This window comes from Passer domesticus, chromosome 5 (genome assembly GCF_036417665.1).
Source record: "Passer domesticus isolate bPasDom1 chromosome 5, bPasDom1.hap1, whole genome shotgun sequence".
NCBI lineage: Eukaryota > Metazoa > Chordata > Aves > Passeriformes > Passeridae > Passer > Passer domesticus.
The window spans coordinates 55,422,067-55,442,933 of record NC_087478.1 but is presented as its reverse complement, the minus strand read 5'-3'; the positions used below and the strand labels follow the sequence as shown (position 1 = coordinate 55,442,933).

Genomic DNA, 20,867 nt, shown 5'->3' with positions numbered 1-20,867 from the left:
CAAGGCACTTTTAGCACCTGTGTAGCTCTCCCGTGACAGCAGCACTGCCTGAGACAGAAGCTTACAGTACACCCATCTCTCCAGACTGTGAATGCCTTGTATTGCAATCATGTTCAAATGAAACAATGCACAAAGGAAGGCCTACAGAACTGTCTTCTTCCTTTCTTTATCCTCCTCAAGTTCACAAGCCACAGGGAATGTTTTTGCAGCACATCAGCTACTCTGCAAATTCAAAATCCATGGAGCAAAATGTCTTTGTAAGAAATCAAACCAACACAACACAAACTAAGCTCTCATCTGAAATTCTTTTTGATGCAGATAACCCATAGCTTTCTTTACAGCACAAGCACCAGCTGCCAAGAGAAATGACCCTCATTATTGAGCACCAGGTTTATTTTTTTTTTTCTGGCAAATTCAGGTAACAAGAGCATAAGAGGCCTAGTAAAGGAACAATTTATGTATAGCCCAAGACATCCAAGATGTAATTTTAGTAAGTGCTTTAAACTTCATTAGAGTTAAGCTTAAATTTTCATAATCAGGGAACTGAGGGAAGTAGGTTATGTCAGTCACTGGCTTCTGTTTTATGCAAACATTCTTACTAGGCAGGACAGAAATAACAATGACAAAGGTCCAATACTAGGACATTACTTGCATCTCTCCCTCACTTTCTCCATTCATAAAAAAAAGAAGATGACTAGTTAGGTAGTTAAGATACTTTTGTTAACCTAATTCAATCTGACCTACATTTTTGCAGAGATTAAGAAAATTCTCTTTAGCCTGTCAAATCTCTCAAGCAAAAACACCAAATGAAGGCAGTTCAAGTAGTTTTTATGACAAGTGCTGCAGTACCATTTCAGTATTTATAAATAACCTATCTGTATCTGCTTGTTATGGTAAAATTATCAACCTCTCCCCAGTATGCTTGCACATTTAGTTTGGAGCAAAATTTAAGCCTAAAAAAGTTTATCCTGATTAAGAATTTTTTTAAGGTACCATTACTTATATTTTCCTCACCTTACTGCATTTTATTTTGTGTGAAAACAGACGTATTTCTTCATCTTCCAAGTGAAGATTTCTTCCTCAACCAAGCTTATGGCTTTCACTTCACAACTCATTAAGAGGTTCCTAATCCCTTGCAATTCAGTCAGCTGTAATCAATGCAGCTCGGGCAACACGGCCATTTCCCACCCTCCTTGTCCCCAAGGCAAAGGCCCTTCCTCACCTTCCCAGAAGCTGGAAGCAAAAACCTTTTGAGTGCAATTATGCCCTGCACTCTGCTCAACTCCTGAAGAATAACATGACTGTTTGAGAAACAAATATGCTTATCTAGGATTTGGGAAACAACAACTGCAAGACAGTGAGAAATGCTGGACTAGACAATGAAGGACACAAGAAATGCACCCATATTCAACAACTGGAAGCAGACTGATAACACCTGGAAGACAGCCAAGTTTTAGCGAGGAACACTAAAAAACCACTGATATTATAAGATAGCTCAGTACTTTGCTCATTAACACAAGATGGCACAGGTACAGAGATTTTACTGGTTTGAATAAAAAGTGGAGAAGCCAGTCAAGCATTATTCAAAACAGAAGCTTAGATAAAATGGTAGTTACTATGCCAGTGTCCTTCTTGAGTAGAGTCTCAAAACTTGGATTCTACTGTTTACACAACACAAAAGCTTAGCAAAACAGATGAGGAAAAAAAACATTCCAGGAACTCACTTCACATCCCCCAAACTCCTGCCACAAAACAGTAACAGGAAAACCCAACTATCAAACATCATTACAGCCAAAGGAACAGAGGGAACACTAAGTTATAGCTGTTTAGTGATTTCTTTGCAGAAGTTTTGTATTCAAGTATATCCACCTAACCATGCTCAGGTATCATCCAGCAAGACACACCGAAGAGGCAGCTCTCCTTTACATATAAACACTGAAGGAACAAGATGAAAATAATGAATTCTTTAAAAAGCAAACATGAAAAAACACTCTAAACCAGATTTTTTTCTTTGGTAGTTGAAATCACTTTTATTTGTGAGGAACGTCACCCATGCTGCACAGTTTCAAAAAGATCTTAACAAGGAAAGCGGAAGTTTGTCCTCCCCATGTCCTGCAGTGAACAGGACGGGCACAGAAAAAAACCTCACACTTGGGAGGTTTAGCACCAGCATCCAATAAAAAAAGCATTTTATTTCAATTTTAGTTCTTTGGTTGGTTTTTTTTTCCCCTTTTCAGTTTGATACCAAAAGAAAAAATGAAAAAAATCAATACTAGCAAAACAGTGAAATTCTAGGGAAAAAAAACCCAAAAAGCTCCACAGTTGCTGTTGAAACTAGGGAGGGTGTTCTTTCTGAATCTCGCTCTCTTTCTCTCTTCACGCATCTATCTTGTAGGTGTTCCCTGGATCTCAGCTGCTGGTAAATTTTCTTTTACATTTTAGCATTTCAAATCTTTGCTTTCGTCATCACTGTTGACAATTTATTGCTTGTGTGTTTCTTTGGTGTTACTTTTGACTTGTACTTTAGGACACCTGTTGAAGAGCCACACATAAAAAAAAAACGCAGTTTAAGTTTCTTGTCTCAATAAATAGAATGAGATGTCAAATGAAAAGAGTTATAACAGGCTGGATAAGCACAACTGACTTATTCTGTCCATAATCAGGATCTTCCTAAAATGAAATAACTCATCAGTAGATACTATTACCATACAGACCAGAGAGCTTTCTGGAAAAAACAAAATCAATTATAAAGTAAAACTTACTTTGTGATAAATACAGAGGCAGAAGGAAGAAAGAAGAGAAAAGCAGTATCTTGGTTTGCCTCTACAGCACCCTCAGAACTTATCACAAATATCAAGCCATATGTAAGGGTATCTGGCCAGAATCCTAGAAGAATACACACTCTGCTTTTATTGCGAAACAGAACCGTCCATATTCCTTACCTGAGTGATGGTAAAGGTGCCTGGAGAGCCGGACATTACTCAGCGCCACTCTGCTCTGTCACTGGAGCAGAATTTTCAGCAGGTGTTTCAGTTGCCTTTGTCTGAGACACAACAAACTCTTATTATAGCAAAGGCTGACCTCCACACCCCTCCTCTCTTCAGCAGTACAGCCAGCATAATGCAGTTTTTAAAACAATCAAGAAAAATGCATCTCCAGAAGATATTAAATTTTAGTGTATTTCTTGCAATGGGGTATTACACAACAGATTCTGTCAAAGGAACACCTGAAGTAGACACCGAATGCGAAAATCTTCCCTCATTACAGCAGAATCTGTGTTTGAAAACAGTTTCCTGAAATTATCTGGTTCAAACAGTTCAGAAAATGGATCTAGAGCTTTCAAATCTATCACACATGCTACATACAGAGTTAAGGTTTGTGGAAGCAACATAACACAACTGTTTCCACGTCAACAATAGTTGTTACAGTCTGACCCCAATTAAGAACTATCTAGAAGCAATCCCTATCCCACTGCCAGTTCCTTTTAAGATAAGGTGCTTATTCTCAAAGAGGGTCAGAAAAAGCAGGCAAGGAAATCAGCATGTCAGATTTGGTCATCAGACTTATCCAGCACATGAATATATTTATTAAAAACTCACACAGGGCAGAAGGTTTTGGGCATTCACCCCATTAAAACCTCTGCTACATACAATCATAAAATCGCTTGGGTTGGAAGGAGACCTTGAAGATCACCTCATTCCAACCATCTGCCATGGGCAAGGACACCTTCCACTATCCCAGGCTGCTCGGAGCCCCATCCAACCTGGTCTTGAACTCTTCCAGGGATTGGGCAGCCGCAGCTTACCTGGGCAACCTGTGCCAGGGCCTCAGCATCCTCACAGGGAGAAATTTTTTCCTTCATATCAAATCTAAACCTACTCTTTCAATTTTAATTCATTGCCTCTTGTCCTGTCACTCCAGGCCCTCGCAACTGTCTTGCCTCATCTTTCCCTTCAGGCCCTGCAAGGCCACAATGAGGCCACCCCAAAGCCTTCTCTTCCCCAGGCTGAACGACCCCAATTCCTCCAGCCTTCCCTCGCAGGAGAGCTGCTCATGCCTCTCAGCAGCTCACTAGCCATACCTCTTTGCCCTCCTGTGCCAGAGCACTGGCTGGGCGTGGCCGGCGACGGTAGTTGTAGGGGCGCCGGTAGCCGCGGCGCAGTGGCTGCTGGCTCATGGCATTGGCCTCGTGATGGTTCTCCTTGTTTTCAGCCTCTCCAGTCACTGGGGCAGGGCGTGGGCGAGGGGGCCCTCTGAGAGGGGCAGGAAGAGGTGTTAAGAACAAAACCAAGAAACGTTAAACTACAGTAATTTTAGCCCAGCAAAATCTCCCAAAACCAAGTATCATCCTCAGCAGTTTTGAGTTCTAGCAAACCATCCCTTCAGGGTTTGGCTGGCATATGGTTGGAAAGGAAGGACAAGGAAAGTGGGTGTCTCTTCACTGCTACACTGAAGCTACATCACCATATTCTGCTGTCTATCCTGCAATGAAGATGCAGTTTGGCCCTTTGAATTGCTGGCTAGCAGAAGAAACAAGCCAATAGTGGCCACACAGGCTGATTGTGCTGAGTTAGCTTTGGCATGGCTACATACCAGCCTAGTCCTATTCCTAATTAACAATGGAGTCCTTGCAATCCTCCTCACTTCTACCTGAAAACCATTCCTGGATCTTGGCTCTTTGCCTCATGTCGCCCCTCTTAACCAATTACGAAAAACACCTATCACAGGTGAGCTGGACCTGATTAACACTAAGCTATCAAGTCCATGCTCTTGATGTATACAAGAGCATTTCACCTTATTTCTAGTATAAACAATGTTTATAAACTTTTCAAACACAGCGAAAATCCAGTTTCCATTAGCTAATTCACAGCTACCTAGCCCCAAAAACCAATTTAGCTTTTCCAAAGGAACCTAACAAAAGTGCCAGTGTCACTGGATTGAGTGCCTGCAAACAAAAGCAATACCTGTGAACTCAAACAGAAGCATTGTGCACTGATAGGCTGTGTCATTCCTTTCATATGAAAATTGCATCAGAAAATCACAAGTTTCCATTAGTCATGGAGAAGTTACTCAGCCTGTGATTCAACCACATGACATGCAAAAGTCTCACTGAACTTGCTATGGTGCTATCTCTGACTGCCCAAAACTAGCGAAGACTTTCAGAAATTAAATTTGGATTAAATTAAGCTTGGATGCTAACAAGCAGCAAGCATCAGTAGTATCCCATTTACCACAGTCCCAGATAAAAGAGCCCAATTAAACATGAATATGCACAAAAAGAAAAGCCCAAACTAAAGGTGGAAGACTTGTTGTTTTAGACCCAGATTCCAAAAGGATGGATCCATTATGCATGGAACAGGCAAGTCATTACAATTAAGAACAATCTTGTTATCCCTATCAAATTCAGCACGTTGCTGCTCTTGCACTGTTATTCACCTCTTACTTTTTGTTTTTGAACATGGAAAAATGGGGATTACATCATTTTCATAGTTCATCTCTAAATTCTGTATTGGAATTTGACTTCATAAGCTACTTGATAAACAAGGACAATATCATGAGGGGAAACTGAGTGAATGGCAGACAAACCAGCTCCTTGAGGACCTTTAAAGGCCATTTGTCCAATCCCTTTCAACAAGATCAGGTTGCTCAGAGCCCTCTCCAACCTGACCTTGTGTAAGAGGCATCTACCACCACTCTGGGCAATCTTTTCAGTAAAACATTGTTTCAGTGTTCTACCACATTCATAGTAAAAAACATCTTCCTTCGATTTATACTCAATCTCTTTTAGTTTAAAACCATTACCTCTCGTACTAACACAACAGGCCCTGCTAATAAGTTAACCTCCATCTTTACTATAAGCCCCATTCATGTACTGGGCAGTCAGCTCCCTCAGCCTGCTGGCCATGCTGCTCCTGCTGCAGCCCAGGATATGGGCAGCTTTCTGGGCTGCAACTCCACATTTACTAGCTTACACACAAGTTTTCATCCACCAGTACGCCCAGCAGGGTCCCAGATAAAGTATTTGGGTTATTACTTATCCAGAAAAGTATGAGTGTTCAGCTGGGAAGACATGGACACTGCAGCTCACTTCAATATGCTGCTCAGTTGTGAGAAGTAATGAGATGCTAAGAATTCTTTGCCCTTTCTGGGCCATTATGATTCCGAACATATAAGCACATAAAAAATTTCTCCAAGTAATTAAAATGCTTCTCACTGTGCCTACCATTTGTGTAAGCGTTCTTACACTTGGAAGCCTCTACAGAACACAAAAGCATCTGAGTAACTGAGCAGAGGAACTGTACAGACCTACAGACCTGCGATAGCGGGGACGGTAGGTAGGATTCCTGTGCACTTGCTGAAGTTGTCCTCCTTCTGTGACCCCATCCTTGACTTCTCCCTCACCACCCTGCTACCAAAAGAAAACAAGTGTTATACTTGACAGGCAGTATATTAACCAAAACCCTGAATGCAAGCCCAAAGCAAATAGATCAGTACAGAAATTCCAGCATACTGGGTAAAAAGAAGCTGCAGATGCTCAAAAAGCTTAAATTTGGGCAAAGTTAAGATGAGGACAAAACAGGAGCCATCAGTGCTGCTCCTGCTCCTCACAGACTAAGAAGCTGTTCTTAGAACATTCTCTCTGATACATATTAACTGCATTTCAGTACATGAAATGCACTGTAAGGGATACACGTTATGGCAAGGCAGCTACTGATCAGGACAATTCTTTATTTGAAAAGCTAACAAAGACATCACACAAATTTGCCACTGACCACTTCACATTCTACACTAAGCCCCATTCCACAGGGACCCCCCCACAAAAACATCAGAAGTTTTAAGATAGATAAACTGCATTACCTCACATCAAACACTCTTTCTACACAGTCCTTTCAATCTTTCAGAGATGCAGTGGTTATCTTTCCCCTTTAGTTGTTAATTGATAAAGCTGCATGTTGGTTTGGGCGATTTTTCTGGTTTGATTTTTGTTTGTGGTTTGTGTTTAAATGCCAGCCATCGGTAATGTCTGTTTTATAAAATGTTACATGAGCTAAGAGTTCCTCGTGTATTATTCTTCCCCTTAAAAGAAGGGATTTAACAAGATATCTAGAAACAGAAGTGCATCTTCTGCATCTGATCCAGTAGGAAGATAAAACTGTAGCCTCCTAACAGCCCTTAGTAGTCTACCTTAAGTTTGACATGTATCCCTCCCATTCTGCACAGCCATTTTAACCACCACGTCCATACACAATTAAAAACCCTGCAATCATCTGTAATGTTCTCTCATGCATAAAACTGATCAGCATAACTAAATATCCAAAGGAACTAGGATAGACAGTAGGCACAGACAGTATCTGACAGCAGTTGAGATATAATTGAGAGACTCAGAACTCAAAAAATAACATTTCTCAGTTTACAACAGCTTTATAGTGCTTATCCACTTTGCAATACCAAACTGTTCTGGTTTTCTCAAGCTGCTTGTACACCATAACTTGAAAGTTTGTTAGATGTATGTTGCATGATCAGAAGTGACTCAGACGTGACTCAGACAGTCAAGTGAGCCCCGCCAGTATTGTGTGTGGCAGTAGCAATGCAGCAAAAGTGAACTCACACTCCGAGGTGGGCCCCGGCGTCGGCCAAAGTAGCCCCGTCGATAGCGGCGCCGGTCTGCAGCGTAGCGGCTGCCTTCCACAGGGACTCCATCTGGACCAGTGACATTAGCTGCTTCCGCACCCTTTAAGGGCAAAAGAAAGGTAGCCACAGTGGTGTGAGAAAAGAACAACCAGCTACAGGGAGAATTTGAAACAGAAAAGAGCCTTTTTTGCGTAAGTTCCAAGCTACGGTGATTCCTTTCTCATACACAAGGCAAATGGAGGTTTGTTATTTCCAAACCCTTAACCAAGAGAATTATCATGAGTTAAGATACTGAAATCCTATCCAATGGCCTGAGTTTAGAGAAGGAAGCAAGAAGAACTGACAGACAAAAATAAACCTCAAAAAATATCCAGGAAAGTAAAAGCATAAGGAAGTTGAAAGTTCTTACAGTTAAGCTACCAGACTCCAAGACAAATTGTTCAGGGCAATATAGGCCTCAGTTAATAATTATGGGCAGGCTGTAGGCTTCACATGTTCTCTCAAGTAGCAACTGCAGATTCCAGAAGCACTAGGATGCAGTTTCCTACTAGTTTTGATACATATCTAGAAATATGCCTTAATGACACCTTTCAAAAACAGATTTCCCCCAGAAAAGCTGTATGAATGCCACCAACTCAGTGGTTAACACATCAGACAGACACATCAAAGACACAGCTAAAGTTGTGTGATGTTATCTCTGTTGTACCACACCCTGAGGCTCCATGATCTCTCACCTTCTCTCCCTCAACCACATCAAATTCTACAGTCTCTCCATCACCAACGCTGCGCAGGTACTTCCGTGGATTGTTTTTCTTTATCGCCGTCTTGAAAGGAAGATGCATAAAAATATATTATTTTATTATACTTATCTTACACATTCTTAGCCCCACAGATGAGGGAAGGGCAGTATTTCTCTGCTACAATTCCAACTCTGCACACTAGAGCAGTCACCACACTAAGGTATTTCAAATAGACAGATGCCTCTAATTTCACAGGCCCACCAATATATAAATATATATATAAATATATAAATAAATATATAAAAATCAAGGTCTCCTCTTCTCTCACTATTTATGAGTTCATAAATCAGCTGCTGCCCCAGTACCTGCTCTGTCCAGCACACTGGATATGGAAATTATTGCAAATCTCTGCATGAACAAAGTTCATACTCAGTGCCTGATTTCCTCCAAGCTGTACCAAGGCAGCACTAGCAGCAAGTGCGATTCCTGCCTTCAGTCATTAGGAAGGCTGTAGACCATCTAAAGAGAACTCAAGACCCAGAGCATTTCTGTAGAAGCATTAACTATATGGTATCATGTCAAGTCATAGCAACTAGAAAAGAATTACTCTAACTCTGGTGTAACAAATTAGCATTTTATCAAAGCATTGTAAATGAAACCCCAAATATTAGGTGAGTCTGTGATAACACAGAATAGTACCAGAATAGACAGATGGAATCTTAGCCATCCCCTGGACAGAAAAGTACTACAATAATAGCTATTAATAATAATACTATTATTATTACATAAAAATAACATGGGTTTGGATCAAAGCCAGTTGTACACCTCCTCAGACTCACAGGAAACACTCAAACCTCCTGGAGCAATTTTCAGTCTGTCAGCTACAAATACCTTGCTTGTACTCTGTGGAGTATTTCTAAGATTCCACAAAAGGCTTTTTATCAAGACAAGCCTATGGTCTGTTCATTAGGCAAGGCTTTGCAAACTGGAAGATGCCAGGGAGAAAAGACCAAGACATACATTGGACAAGCTAATCCAGTAGCTATTTTCTTACTGAAAGATTATTATCTTGCACTAGATTATTAAGGATCAATTCACATTTTGTTTCCTGATGTGGGAAACTTTAGTTAGCATGAAGGAGGGAGGTGCAGAGCCAGCAAAGAAAAACACAGGGCATAAATCCGGCTTAAGAAATCAGATGTAGGGCAGACACAGGACAGCCAGTTGTCCTATCTGTCTGCAGTTCAAGAAAAACTGCAGAATGACTATCAGTGGAGCTGTTACCTTTGCATAGCAACAATATTTAGTCAATAACAGCCCCAAAATATTTCCAGCTGAAGGAAAAATTTATTCAGTTTAAAGCTCATCTTGACCAGTCTAGGAAACCTACTTTCCTTGCCGCTCAATACAGTCTCCTTTGTGTTTCAGACCACAGAAATGTCCTTCTAGCCATACCTTTCCCTATATCCTGCAGCATCCCTGAACAGCCTAAGGAAGGATGCAATAGTGTACATACTATAATTGTCAAAGAAGAAACATTCCAAGAGTTTTGAGTTTTTTAATACAGAAACAGAATGAGCTGTTCAAGTCAATTCCTTTGGGAATTACTTTAGCAAGCAGACGCCACAATTATCTCAAACAACTTTGTTTGCTTTCTGCTGACCTTTTAGTGTAACTGTCCCATTTCTAAAAATCAGATCAAAGTGTTTGCTTTTCCATAAATTTTATATACTAGTACTAAAACCCTTAATCTGCAGCAAAGTTAATGATTTAGTACTATTTGTACTGAAAGAACTGACTAAAACTTTTAATACTTTTGCTTTGCATGTGACAGAGATGTCAAGAAGCTGTATTTCAAACTCCTTCCCCTTTAGTAGAGAAGAAGAAAGGACTAAGAAATTTCTTTTCAGCAGAGTGTACACATAAGATAGATAAAGCTCCTCAAGTATTCTTCCAAAAGCATAATGAAAGACAAAAGCAACAGTATTCCACATGTTCTGTTCCCAGCTTTACAGGCAGAAACTTCAGGAATCCAGATCTGCAACTGCCAACAGAAGGTGAGAGGCTGCAGTAAGCTGGAGCTTGTTTTATAAAGGCAATCAGGACAGCTTCGAATAAATCCTAGAAATCCAAGCAGAAACCCTAAAGATTTACTACTTCAGCTGCAGATAAACATCACTGAAATAAGCCTCTAACAAGCCTAAGCTCTAAGCTTGATGAAAAGACTTTTACTCTGTGTATCCAGAGGGAAGAGAGCACTATGGTCCCTGTTACTGTTTAGCAGCATCCTGCAGGCTCCAGTTTCTGATTCAGAAGACAGATGTTTCATATTAATGGACAACACTCAACAACAAAGCCTTTCCTTTCCCAGGGGGAACCCTGATGAACAGGCAACCAGAAAAGCCTCCAGAGCTAGTTCAGGTTCTTATTTGAAAGAGTTCTTTCCATACGCTTATACCACTACATCATCAGCACATCCAGCATTGTGTCCCAGTAACAGCCAAAATTTGTTACACTGATTCCTGGTGCAGGTACTTCAGGCTGTGCATGAGCAACACAACCCAGTGAAGTGAAGAGAAAGGGATTAACTCCTCCTCACAGCTAGTTGATTTAAACTCTACCTAATTATATGTAACTGCTCTGCCTGCTGACACTTTTCCTGTTGTTAAATTGTGAGACATACTGCAGCCACGAGGTAGATGGACCCCTCCTGCTCACAGCACCTGTAGCTGACTGACACAGTGCCCTGGACAGCAACTTGCACCAACCAACCAGACAGGGATGCAAAGTGAAGAACTGCCCTTCCCAAAAACACTGCCTGGGGCCCCTGCAAGACAAAGGGTTAACTCAAAGCAAGCCATGCATGCCCTAAAAAGAAAAACATTTTAATCTGCACTAGTTATAAATAGCAACCAGTAGCCAGCCACCAAGCACTAACCCTCAGTCCAGTCATGAGATTGGGCCCATTCCCTCCCCATGCAGATGCATGCAGGGGAGGCAGGGAGAAGCTGTATCTATTCAACTAGGTCAGCCTTATTCTGAAAGGATTAGGGTTGTAATCCAGCCCCTCCCAGGCACGAGGGAGGGGCAGAGCAGGCACTATCAGTGCAGAGGGAGCTTGAAGGAGGATGTTTGGTCACAGCAAGGATTTGCCATCCTCCTCAGAGAGCCTCATCAGGAGCTCTGGCCAGAATGTCTCAGGCTCTGGGACTGAGCACATCCATGTACAGGATGAGGAACACCCTCTACTCTGCCATGCTCAGCCTACCAACAGGGTTAATCTAATGCAGGTCTGCACATGATGTGGTATTTCTGAAACAAAGTCAGTTTTGCTCACCAAAAGGACTTCAGCCACAGGAGATGGGAAGTGCCCACCCCTCTCCACACACACCCACCCGTTTACACTTAGGGGAATAATCTCTTCTACAGGTGAAGGAGACAAAACAGCACAGATAACACAACCTTTCTGTTTGGGTCTCAGCTGGCAGCCCTCCCAAGCAGAATAACATTGATCCAGGTTATCTGTCATCAGCATAGCAGCCATCTTCCAGGATACTGTCTCACAAGTACCAAGGAAACCTCATTTGTCTTTAAGGCAGTGCAGCCTATCCAGTACATAGTTCTCTTCCAGAATTGTTCCCACCCTCCTCTGGACACAATCCCACCAGACCACAGATGTGTCAGCATGCCCACAGCACAGGCTGCTAAGGAAGGAAAATGACCATCAAAAATCAGTACATGCATTGACAGCTCTTGCTCTCAAGCCCACCAGCTGAACCAAGAATATGTACTGTGCACACTTCCCAACATAATTTTTTCTCATAACAGGCACTAGATTTATCCCCTTCCAGCTCCAGCCAGGCTCAGATAATGGATGTACACCCTATAACCCAGAGAACAGTTACCACTGTTACCACAGTTACCACTATTTAGTCATCAAGACACAAGAACTAAACTAACTCTCAGTGTTGACTCATCAGCTAAGGATATACACACATATTCTCATTCTCAGTAACCAGCTCTGGGAACAAACTTTCTGGTTACATTTGATAGAAATACTGTCACACCACAGAGAAAGCTCATGCTTTCAAAGATCGCATGAGCCTGCAGACATTTTAATATGGGACAAACTCTAGGGGCAAGAGTGCACTTTCTGGTGAATTATGCAAAACCAGATCTAAGTCAACTAATCATTTGACATCAGCATGGCAAGACAGAGGATGCTGTCTCCATTCTTTGCCTGCAACCTGAGAGTCACAGTATAAACTTAGAACAGCCTCCTGACAGCTCAAGGAAAGTTAACCAATAACAAGCTGCTGGGCAAGCTCTCTCTGCTTGGGCATACTTGGCACACAGCCTTCCTCTTCTTCTGCCTAAGAGCAGCTGCTTTGTGCAGAAACAGCTGATGGCAACCCAGGCTGGTCAAGAGCCAGACTAGATCACTTTCTCTCAAATACCAGGGAGGGCAGACAGAAGAGACTGCAAGTGAAGAGGGTAGGAAGAAACAAAAGGCACAAGGAGCATGAGGAAACAGGGCAAGGACGGACAGCTGCAGCTAGGTATTCACAGAGGAGTCATCTCACCAAGGGGAGACAACCAAACAAAATCCACACCAAAAAATACCTTTGGTGTTGAAATTAGAGCAGACAAAAAGGGTTAAGAAGGGTTAAAATACCTAGCCCTTCATAGAGAAGGAAAACAACCTAACATTTCTCCCTGAAAATTTCAACACATACATCCACTCAAGTTATCTGCAGAAAATATTCTAAGGAGAAGCCAGGACAAGGTTGTGTAGCTGTTCCAGGAAGCTGCATTAGAAACCAACCACAGCACACATGTCTAAGCACAACTCCTGCTGTCTTACCTGATGAACAAATACATCTTCTTTTGTATCATTTCTGTGAAAAGAAAGTGAGAAGTCATAAGAGTTTAGACTAAAGAGACTTTAATAGAAATTCCTGACTTCTTAAGTGAAACCCTCCTTCTCCCAGCCTGTAGCACATGCCCCGAATTCCATACGTTCTGTCTAAGCCTATGCTACCAAAACCCTGCTCTGAACTTCTATGGTCATTTGCTCGAGAACAGAAAGGGTTCCTGGGCCTTCAAAAGCATGAGAGGACGGGGGAGATTCTCTGTAATCTTCTGGCAAATATGCAGTGTTTTCTTTTTACGCAGGGCAGAGTTGATGACTGGACTGCTTGTTTTTCACTACTCTAACTCCACAAAAACACTTCCGGAGGGACTGCAACCTGAGCTGTTACCCCAGAGGTCAAACAACTATCAACAGGACTGGCCACAGCTGTTAACAGAGATCTCCTTTCAGTGAAATTCAAAGCAAAGAGGCACAAGAGCTGTTAGGAAAGTCCACAGGGGGAGGACCCAGACATGAATGTGATGTTTTCTGGATTAAGCCAGACACTTCAGACTTCCACACAGAAAACACAGAGATAAGTCTGAGACCTTGAATCTGTGTTCCCATACAATAAAAAAGAGCCTAAGCCCTGCTATCAATTCCTTCTCAGCAAACGGAACAGGTGGGTCAAAGAGTTTGTGAAAATAAAGCATAATCCCAAATTTGTTGTCCTGGATTGAAGCAATAGTAAACTTCATGTTAGGAAGAAAGCTAACAAGTTATTACACCACAACCAGGTGAAGGCTCTTACATCAACTGCTATTACAGATTTTAAGAGGACTTCCTAATTAAAACTCTTCTTCAAAGCTTATGCAACACTGTATAATAACCTCCAGAGACTGAGATTAATACCACAACTGGCTTCAGATCCATGAACGTGAGGTCTTCTACCCTTTTCTATGCTGTCCAACTCACCCAAATATGCCTGATGTGTAAAAACTCAAGGACTTGCAGAGTGAAATAACTTGCCAGGTATGTTTTTTTGTAAGACAAATGTTCAGCATGCACCAGTTTCATTCCTCAAAAAAGCACACAACATTTAAGCCTCTCAACCACAAAGACATTTCAACCTTAAAAGCCAGAGTTTCCTCCAGTAAACTGGAAGCATGGGTCTTCTACACCTAAGGTTACAGATGACCAATCTTGCCTACAACTGTTTGGATTCTAATTGCTATTCAGAGATTTGTTTCTGCCCAGAGAAGAGGGAAAAAAACCAAAAGATACAAAGAGAAAATTTCTATGAAACCCAGGCCTGGCATATTTTCAGTGAGATGCTATCAGAGAATCCCAATAAGCATCCACAGGAGGTATTCTGACCAAGCAGTTAACACTTCAAGTTTACCCAAAAGTATTTCCCCTCATCCTCCTACCTTTCTCAGGCCTTTGAAAAAAGCCAGGCAGTCACTAAAGAACATGCAGCTCATTAAGAGTGTAGTTAGTAGAAGTCAACATGAGAAACAGGTAACAGACCAAATTTGTAGAGTTTGACTCTGTTTTCTCCCCATACATATAACCTTTGATTAGGGGCTGAGGTGCTTAAGAAACTTTGCCGAGTGCCTGGCCTAAGCTGACTAGCAACTGCATGAACTTGTAGTCAGGTCCTGAGGTCTCTGTTGCAATCAGTAACACATGGCCTATCTTGTGAACTACGAGTCTTAGTACAGCACAAATACAACTATCAGAATTTAAACATACCTGTTGATAAAACCATATCCATTTCTGACATTGAACCACTTGACTGTGCCAAGAACTTTGGTGGCTGGAAAGAAAATTAAAGAAGTTAATCTAAAATATAAGAAAGTACAATAATGTTACATAAATACTTCTATAATAGCATATGAAGTTGCAACCAGACTCATTCCAAAGCCGTAAAAAGATACAGTGCTTTAACACACTATTCTTCAGTCACTGGTTTACCATACAGCACAAAACCTACCTCTAATTCCAGAATAGACCATCCATCCCTTTTTTTAATTTCCTATCCCAGAAACGGGCAGCAAAGCTGAAAATCCCACTGCAGTTCATCAGTTCTCTTCAGGTTAGTAGCTAGACATGGAAACACAGCTGAAGGAAGCTATGTTTTACAATTCTCCTTTTACTTAGTTACCCTTCTTTCTTCCTTGGAAACCAGAACTGCCCAAAGAAGTACTGTGCAACCCTCTCAAGCGGAAAGGCAGCACATCCTTATTCTGGAAAAGCTCCTTCTTGCATTGTCAGCATCACACTAACCAAGTAAGACCCTATTTTTTTTTTTTTTTTTAGTACTTCTACTGCTAAGATGATGTGTAATTGTGATGCCTTAAGTTTTAGCTTTCATAGTTTTCAGATTCTGTACTGTCTCATTAACTCTAAACTTCATATAAAGTGTTAGCAAGTCCTCTTCACAGTTGAATTAGACACAACAATCCATTTCCAGCCTGAGAACCAAGGACACTGTTACAGCTTCCGGCCCAAAAAGCACAAACAACAGCAAATTGAGGAGAGCAATGTGGGAGGATGTGACTTCATAACCTGAAGCTTTAATTGGACAATTAGTCCCAATATGTAAATAGACCAAAATTTATTAAAGTGTGAAAACTCGTGACCGTTCATACATCTTGCGTAGAGCCACAGCCAGGCTCTTGTACTGTCCAAAGTGTATCCTTCGAAGGCCTTTTAATAAATACCTACTTTATCCTTTAACACTGTTTAGCCTCTGCTCCAGGTTAGCCTCTCTAGGCATCAGTTGTTTAGCTACAAGTGACCAACTTCACTTTCCATGACTTTCAGTATCAAGGCAAGCTCCTGTCTCAACAGGAAACCAGCATCTACTTAGAAGCCATACGGCATTGTCTTACAGGACCGGGCAAAACCTGTTTCTCCAACTTGTAGGAATGTGTAGGAGGAACTCGACAGTGATGGAGGCAGTTCAACTTCTCCTTACCTCACAGCAACTGGATGGACACCACCAACTTGTACTTTTCAAACCCCTAGTTAAAGGAGAGTTCTAGCCTCTATAACTTAAGAGCTGTTCCTTGTTAACACAGCTTGATTATAACTACTTAAGCAACCCGTGTACTTACTTGAAAAGGGTCTAGTCACCTACAGACAGCTGCTTGCTAAAAACCTCACATACATGTTTTGGGAGTGGCAGGAACTGAAGAGGAAATATAAAGGAAATTTAAATAGAGAATCTCCAGTTTAGAAGTCCACATCACTCTGCTAGAGGCAAGAACACACTGTAAATTGTTACCTCCATCTACTCTACACCTCTATTCTTTTCTAAATATTCACAAGGAGATGACGGAGCCAGCCAGACCTTTGGGCTCATGGAGTCTTGCTATTCTCACACACCCCTAAAGTAAGAACGTCGTCTGACAACTGTAGTGCATTGTAGCACTGCTGCTGTTATTACTGTCAATAACAGGCCTTTCCCATTGCCCTTTTAGAAGTGAAGTTTTTGGTCTTCTTTAATACACTTTTTAGTAAAAAATGTTCTTATTCAGAAGCAGTGAAGTCTTAACATGACTGAGATATTACCTAGAAAAAAGGACTCTGCCTAGTAGAACATGCATTCCCAAGAATTCTTGTTTACTGAAACAGAAAAAACATACCTTCAGTGCCAAACACTGGTTCAGTAAACAGTGTTCAGCACCAGTATTTATAGCTGTGCTTTTAGGTTTAGTTTCATCGGGACATCACCACATATAGACACTTCCTGCTACCACAATGGCATTGGCTACAAGAGCTCTCTACACTCACACAAGTCAACAGGAGGGGATGGGGGAACACAGAAATAACACCAATGGTACCTGTAGGTTTCAGCCTGCTTTGAGAAACAATGCCAGTACCACTGCTTCCCTCAACATCATCCCTCCTTTCCCCTGCAAAATAGCTTTGGAATCTGTTAGCCTACTTGAACAAGATTAGGAAGAAGCCCAAGAAACATGACAAAAACCCTCAGAGGGGTCAAGAGGCTGGGAAAGGAGAGGCAGTCAAAACTCACTCTCTGGCCAGCTGGCTGCAGCTAAGTGGAGAAGTATGCACACAGTTTAAAAACAACATTGTTCCATGGAGGTGACTCCAATATATTCCCCCTAAAACAGCGTGCTAGCAAAATATTATTCCCTGCAGACATTTACAGTCTCCCTAAGTATCACTGTGGGCCAAAAGAACCTCAGGCAAAAGCATGACACTGAACATACATGGCACAGTCACTGGTAAGCCTGAGCATGGAGGTCTGGCAAGGAAGAGGACAAGCCCAGAGGAAAACATAGTAACCAACTAAACTGATGAGTCACAGAAGGCAGTTGATGTGCTGACGTACTTCCCACCAGCAAATGGAAGCCCACATATTTCTACAAGATGCTGTCCTCTGACACTATCAGAGGAAGCAATTGCCAGCCACTCCTACCCACAACAAAATAGCTTTTTAACAAGGAGAGCCAAAGCTTCCTATGACCAGGCGAAAAGAGAAAGCTGAGTAACCTTTACCCATATACTCAGAAGTCAGACATTTGGATGCCTCAAGCAAGCATAAGATTTTGCTTCTAACAGAGTCTTTGTAAAAGAAGGCTTAACGGAACCTAACTACAGAGGTGACCATTAATAGGGACATTTAAGGTGGACTTTAAGTCCATTTTCAACTAGTATTTACAGTGATCCCTTTCCTCATAATTCCTAATAAAAAGCTTGCTTAGCAATAAGGCCATTTTGCAAAACCATCACCACGGTGGTTTTCATTTTCCTGCTAGTTCAGGAAAGGCACTTCTACCTTCACTTCCCCCCACCCCTTCTCTCCAAGCAATAGGAATAGGCAAACAAGCTAAAAGCATTACCAGGAATGAAAGAAGCCACATTAAGGCAAGAAGCAGCCAGATATACCAGCAGATATGAATGGGCTGATTCCTGTGTACTAATTACTGACAAATGAGGCAATGGGAAAAAAAAAAAAAGAATTGCATAAGCTGTGCCTCCGATCTCAGCTCTACTGGAATTCTTCCTAACTCCACTCCAGAGAAATCCTTTACCTGGCTTCTCTTTCTTGCAACAAGACCTCAGTTCTCCCCTTCACAAGAGAAGGTCCTATGTATCCTTAAGGAAATTTGGGACTCTACACTGTAAGTCAGCTTCAACTTTGCCTTTACCAAACCCTCAGAAGTTACACAGTTAGAAACAGTACACCCCTATCGGCAGCAGCCTGCAGATTGAAGTCCTGTCCTTTTCAACAGGTTGATCCTATTTAATCGCAATGAAAACGAGTCACACTTGCTACCCATTGGGCTTGAGCAGAGATGGCAACATGACATTTCGTTTGCCTGCTTACTAACAGTAAAGTAGAAACCGAACCCCGCCCCTCCAAAAAAAACCTCAAAACAAACAAATCCTACTAAACCTGGAAGCATTACCAAAGCAAGATACTTTATGGATAAAAAAGTTGTGTCAGGACCTTAACATTAAGGAGAGGCACACATGGTGTCCAGCAGCCCATCCCGGGGGAGACGCCGCCGGCAGGTGCTGGGAAGGGGCTGAGCCCAGCTGTGCCCCGCTCGCTGGCCCGCACACTCCGGGCCGATAAGGCACACACGGGCTCCCGCCCAGCTCCGAGCGCGTCACGGCCGGCGCCGCGCGGCTCCCCCGGCCCACGGGGAGGAGGAGGCGGCCCGGCCTGACTCACCGCGGAGGAGGGGCGAGCGCGCCAGCCCGGGCTGCGGGCGGCGGCCGCCGGCGGACCCCCGGCGCCGCCGTAGGTACGCCGCCAAGTTGCGAGCAGGGCCCGGTACTCACCCAGCACCTTCTTCGCCGACTCGGCCGCCGCGGTTGTGGCTGCGGCGGCGGCACCGGGGGCAGCCTCAACAACAGCCGCACCCGACGCGGCGGCGCTGGCGGGGCTCTTGGGAGCGGCGTCCGGGACGGCAGGCGCGGGCGGCGCGGCAGCTGCGGCCGGGACGGGCGGCGCGGCGGGCGCGGGGCTGGCGGTACCGGTCTCCGGCGCCTCGCTCATAGTGCCGGGCAGAGCTGTTGGGTACTCGGCCACGCTCGGTCTTACTGCCCCCAAAATGGCCCCGCCGAAGTTTTAACACAGTCAGCGGGGGGCCGGCGCGGCACGCGCGCCGCCTCATTAGCATTTAAAGGGGCCGCGCCGGCAGGCAGCGTGTGGTGTTGGGTGTGCGTGCCGTGGCGGCGCGGTAATCTACAGTCTACAACTCGTCGCATGCAATCTACAACTTCTTCGTAATGGGAAGTGGAGGGACAGGCCCTAATCTCCTCTCTCTGGTGACCAGGGACAGGATCCAGGGAACGGCTGGAGCTGGGTCAGGGGAAGTTTAGGTTGGATACCACGCAAAGGTTCTTCCCCAGAGGGTGCTGGGGCACTGTACAGGCTCCCCAGAGAATGGTCACGGCCCCAAGGCTGCCAGAGCTCTAGGAGCGTTTGGACAGCGCTCTCGGGGATGCACAGGGTGGGATTATTGGGAACGGTCTCGCGCAGAGCCGGGAACTGGATGATCCTTGTGGGTCTCTTCCAGCGCAGGGCGTATTCCCTGATTCGGGGACATAGCATTGCACGGCATGGGTGGGCGCTCTCCGGCCGCTTGTCCGTGCCTGTCCGTGGCCATACGTGCACATAGGTGAGTGTGTCCGGGTGTCTGTGTCCGTGTGTCTGTGTGCGCGGTCCCTGAGGCCGTCCCGCTCGGAGCGCTGCGCGGGCGCGGCGCTGGAGGGAGATTGCGCGGGGGCGCGCAGGCGGGCGGGTCCGCCTGAGGGGGGCTTGGGGTGCGGGTGTTCCGTGCGAGCTAGGAGCGTGCTGCTGAGGGGCTGCGGGGTGTCTGCATTGCCGCGGTCACTCCTATTTCTTCCCACTTTTCTCCCGTCGGCACTTTCATTCCTGCGGCTGTCCTCTAGTTCCCACCCTCATTTAGTTTTCACCCCTGCTGTCCCGCTCCTGCCTCATTTCGCTGCCACTGCCTATATCTCTCTCTCGGCTTCCTGCCTGTGTCTTCTTCCTTTTCCCCGTCCTTCTCCCAGTTTTTTTACAGCCTCCACGAGTGTAGCTTTGGTACTGTTTCTACTCACTTTTGCAGTTTTGCACTCACCAGCACCCCATCTTTATTCCACATTTTCCCCATATCACTTTCTGCTTATATCCATCGTTTTCTCCCAGGTGGATGCATGAACTGGAGCATCAGGGACATGGCCTTCTCCACATCCTCCACAGGCAAGGAAATAAAGTGTTTCTATACACAAAGTTTTTCCTTACTTCTCTGTCCTGTTTGTTTTTTCCTTTATCTGCCCTCCTGATCTCCACTTCTCAACGATGCTTTGACGGTTCTTGCAGCTAAAGAGGTCTTTGGAGAGCTTCCTTTGCTGAACATGGCTGAGACAGCAAAGCCAGCTGCGATTACAGTTCTCACTGAATCCCAGTGTACACATAAGAGACAAAAAATATTTTTTTATCCCATAGCTTTTAATCCTCAATGTTGTGTTCATTATATGACTTTAAGAATATGTTACTCTGTTTCCTTTTTCACTTTTCAGGATAGATGAAAATTTCTAAAAAGGTGCTCATTGGAATAAATTTCAAGAGGATAGTTTAATTATGTTAT

General features: G+C 43.6%; 2 protein-coding genes across 15 annotated transcripts in view; one reads left to right on the top strand and one right to left on the bottom strand.

Moving 5' to 3' along the window:
• SYCE3 (synaptonemal complex central element protein 3) overlaps positions 1 to 20,867 on the top strand; it is a 42,138-nt gene that overhangs the window by 5,877 nt on the left and 15,394 nt on the right. For 9 of the 12 annotated variants that reach the window (XM_064420621.1, XM_064420617.1, XM_064420612.1 and 6 more), the window contains 2 exons: positions 10,207 to 15,516; positions 20,426 to 20,479. In XM_064420621.1, coding sequence (XP_064276691.1) covers positions 10,207 to 10,298 — 92 coding nt within the window. In that variant the 3' untranslated portion in view covers positions 10,299 to 15,516; positions 20,426 to 20,479. Of the gene's footprint in view, positions 1 to 1,044; positions 2,317 to 10,206; positions 17,549 to 20,425; positions 20,480 to 20,867 lie in introns of those variants that run through there. The other 3 variants (XM_064420615.1, XM_064420613.1, XM_064420616.1) reach the window with 3 other exon arrangements.
• Positions 2,003 to 19,331, bottom strand: YBX3 (Y-box binding protein 3). Of its 3 annotated transcripts, none has more exons than XM_064420607.1 (9): positions 19,051 to 19,331; positions 14,980 to 15,043; positions 13,237 to 13,270; positions 8,367 to 8,456; positions 7,610 to 7,732; positions 6,315 to 6,409; positions 4,082 to 4,253; positions 2,943 to 3,043; positions 2,003 to 2,532 (listed from the first exon to the last, which is right to left on the bottom strand). In XM_064420607.1, the coding sequence occupies exons 1-8, from the start codon at positions 19,265 to 19,267 to the stop codon at positions 2,978 to 2,980; spliced, it is 861 nt and encodes a 286-aa protein (XP_064276677.1). In that variant the 5' UTR covers positions 19,268 to 19,331; the 3' UTR covers positions 2,003 to 2,532; positions 2,943 to 2,977. The 3 variants fall into 3 exon arrangements, with proteins under 3 accessions (XP_064276677.1, XP_064276678.1, XP_064276679.1); XM_064420608.1 differs by having other exon boundaries at positions 6,315 to 6,406; positions 19,051 to 19,330; XM_064420609.1 differs by lacking the exon at positions 19,051 to 19,331 and adding an exon at positions 17,469 to 17,553.

Bases quoted from the DNA above. Each gene is read 5' to 3' on its own strand.
- YBX3 (XM_064420607.1), bottom strand. From the start codon at position 19,267: ATGAGCGAGGCGCCGGAGACCGGTACCGCCAGCCCCGCGCCCGCCGCG. The intron at 8,457-13,236 runs GTAAGACAGCAG...CTTCCTTTCAAG, and splicing joins AAGATGTATTTGTTCATCAG to ACGGCGATAAAGAAAAACAA. The intron at 4,254-6,314 runs GTCTGTAGGTCT...TGCCCCTCTCAG, and splicing joins TACCGTCCCCGCTATCGCAG to AGGGCCCCCTCGCCCACGCC.